Source organism: Pistacia vera, unplaced genomic scaffold (assembly GCF_008641045.1).
Source record: "Pistacia vera cultivar Batoury unplaced genomic scaffold, PisVer_v2 Contig1132, whole genome shotgun sequence".
NCBI classification, from domain to species: Eukaryota; Viridiplantae; Streptophyta; class Magnoliopsida; order Sapindales; family Anacardiaceae; genus Pistacia; species Pistacia vera.
Window position 1 is genome coordinate 393959 of NW_022195174.1, and position 2690 is coordinate 396648.

At 37.9% G+C, this 2690-nt stretch overlaps 1 protein-coding gene across 1 annotated transcript; it reads left to right on the forward strand.

Annotated features, from left to right (window-relative positions):
• Positions 1-1358: 1358 nt before the first annotated feature.
• LOC116143320 (ribulose bisphosphate carboxylase small chain, chloroplastic-like) lies at positions 1359-2487 on the forward strand. Its single transcript, XM_031428780.1, has 3 exons — positions 1359-1605; positions 1707-1841; positions 2020-2487. The coding sequence occupies exons 1-3, from the start codon at positions 1426-1428 to the stop codon at positions 2248-2250; spliced, it is 546 nt and encodes a 181-aa protein (XP_031284640.1). The 5' UTR covers positions 1359-1425; the 3' UTR covers positions 2251-2487.
• Positions 2488-2690: the final 203 nt, after the last annotated feature.

Below are 2690 nucleotides of genomic sequence, written 5' to 3' on the forward strand. Positions count from 1 at the left end.
ATAAGCTAAAAGACAAGTTGGGCATTGCTAACTTGCATGCTCAACTTGACGGGGAGTCTTGAAGATTACATATCAAGATTAAGATTTTGTTGTGAATGAGTCAAAACTGATTGCCCAGGATTTCAGTTTTATTTTAAATTTTAAAAATAAGTTACTGATTTTATGTGAATAGATATCAGGAAAACCAGTATATCTTGTAATGGTTATTTTCATGAATAGTAATATACAGAAAAGAGGAATTTTTTTTATTCCTGTTTTTTTTTTTTTTACAGGAAGTCTTGACATTCAGTTCCACTTCAGGGGAGAAAAGAGAACACACCGTTCTCCATTACTCTTTTCTGCAGGCTTTCACCATCATTGTTGATTGAACATTCTCAGAGAAGAAGAAGAATGAAACAGGGGCTTATTTTGACTGTTTTCTTCGTCAACCACATATATCTTCCCAAAATCAACCAACTAAGAAAATCAAGAAGAAAAGTTAATTGTACAATAATGTAAACAACATTAACCTGATTGTACTGGACCCTGAAGTTTTATAATTTTAGCCTTGATTCATATGCTTTGAGATCATCGTCTTATTCCACTGCTTAATTTACAAGACTAATAAAATTATGGTCCAGAGTAATTCGTTGTTCTGTAATGACAAGAGCAAACTCAAGTCTTGTGGGAAAATTGAGCAATCCTGAACTGTTAAAGATCTGGGCCATGGAACAACTATAGAGATAGAAGGAAATAGAAATGCACTTCACTTCCATCAACCTTTCAACTCCTCAAACTCTGGAAAATTTGGAGTCACTTTATTAGAGTTCTGATAGTGGGGTTTTTTCCCATGTTCCTCAAATATTTTCCTTAAAGTTCTGGTAGTGGGGTTTCTTCTCCATCTCCCTCAAAATTATTTCTTACCCCACAAAGACTCAACTTTGATAATAAGACCAAATGCCTAAAGTTACTGCACCATAAAAACTCCACTGGTAAAAAAAATAAAAGACATTAACAGAGCGGCCATTAGAAAAGTAGGACTGGCCACAACTTGTCCTGTATATGACTTTCTCCTCTGATATTTAGGCAAGAAAGAGAGGATACAAAGAAAAGACTGCAGAAAAATTGAAACCAACCATCATCACACATTCATGGAGACTTGGATGAGATAAGATAATGAACCCTCTTCCACGTGGCCGTGTCATTGTGGAGCTTAATGATAAGGCTAACTTTCAAATTTTTCATTCCTCATGTGGACATTATGGTGCGAGGTAATCTTTTAATCAATCCTACGGTCATAATTTATTCGAAATCTAGTTGAGAAATTTCTGTCCATAGGATTTGAGATAGCCTGATGCTATCATTATATATAGCGACTGATGCTACAGAGAGTTTCTATTAAGAGAGCAAAAAGTTTGCAACTCTAAGCAAAAGAAGAAAGAAGAAATGGCTTCCTCAATGATCTCTTCAGCCACCGTGGCCACCGTGAACCGCGCCAGCCCGGCTCAGGCCTCCATGGTTGCCCCCTTCAATGGCCTCAAGTCTACCTCAGCTTTCCCAGTTACCAGAAAGACCAATGACATTACTTCCGTCTCCAACAATGGCGGAAGAGTCCAATGCATGCAGGTCCTCAATTAATTACCCAAAATTCAACTCTTTCTTCACCAGAAAACAAACACAACCCATGTTAAAAAATGCTCATTTTGCTTTTGTTTTCATGACTTCAGGTGTGGCCACCACTTGGAAAGAAGAAGTTCGAGACCCTTTCTTACCTTCCACCACTCACTGAAGAGTCTTTGTTGAAGGAAATCGCTTACCTGCTCCGCCAGGGATGGGTTCCCTGCTTGGAATTCGAGTTGGAGGTCATTTTTGTGATATAACTTTACATATTTTTCTAGTGCAGCCGTCATAATTAGTCCGAAATTGTCGGGATATTGTGGCTCGTTTCCTTAGATGTTTCTACTTTATTGATTGAGTATTTGACCCAATGTTCCACAACAGAAATCAGCTGATAATTGGTGTGTTTTAAATTGTTTGTAGCACGGATTCGTCTACCGTGAGAACCACAGGTCTCCAGGATACTATGATGGACGCTACTGGGTGATGTGGAAGTTGCCCATGTTCGGATGCACAGATCCGGCACAAGTGGCCAAGGAGCTCCAGGAATGCAAGAAGGCATACCCCAATGCCTTTATCCGAATCATTGGATTCGACAACAAGCGTCAAGTGCAGTGCATCAGTTTCATTGCCTACAAGCCACCAGGCGTCTAAATTTATTTCTTTCTTATGATTATTATGTGCCCTTCGTTCATGAGGGTCGGTTTGTTTCTTTAAACTGTACTTAGGCTGTTTCTGAACACTACTTTTTTTTTTTTTTTTGCTGTTTTCCGTTTTGTTTTTGGAGATATTTCTTTCCCTTTCTTTTCAATTTCTGGTCCGGATTCCGATGGAATGGGTGAGAATTGTTGAATAAAAGGTAGTTTCTTGCCAACTCTATTTCTGTATGAATCTTCTTTTTCCTTTCTCTTTTTCTAAGTTGTGTTGAGCTTCGATCCAATTTAATTATAATGTTTTGCTGATACAAAAATAATAAGATGAACAAGCAACTCACAGTTGATCTGGGCACCAATTACTGACATATTGCCACTTCTACAATGATATAATTAAACAACAATTGCAGCATTAAGAACTTTGCTTAAGTTTTTCAACCT

Bases quoted from the DNA above. Each gene is read 5' to 3' on its own strand.
- LOC116143320 (XM_031428780.1), top strand. From the start codon at position 1,426: ATGGCTTCCTCAATGATCTCTTCAGCCACCGTGGCCACCGTGAACCGC. The intron at 1,606-1,706 runs GTCCTCAATTAA...TCATGACTTCAG, and splicing joins GAAGAGTCCAATGCATGCAG to GTGTGGCCACCACTTGGAAA. The intron at 1,842-2,019 runs GTCATTTTTGTG...AATTGTTTGTAG, and splicing joins GCTTGGAATTCGAGTTGGAG to CACGGATTCGTCTACCGTGA.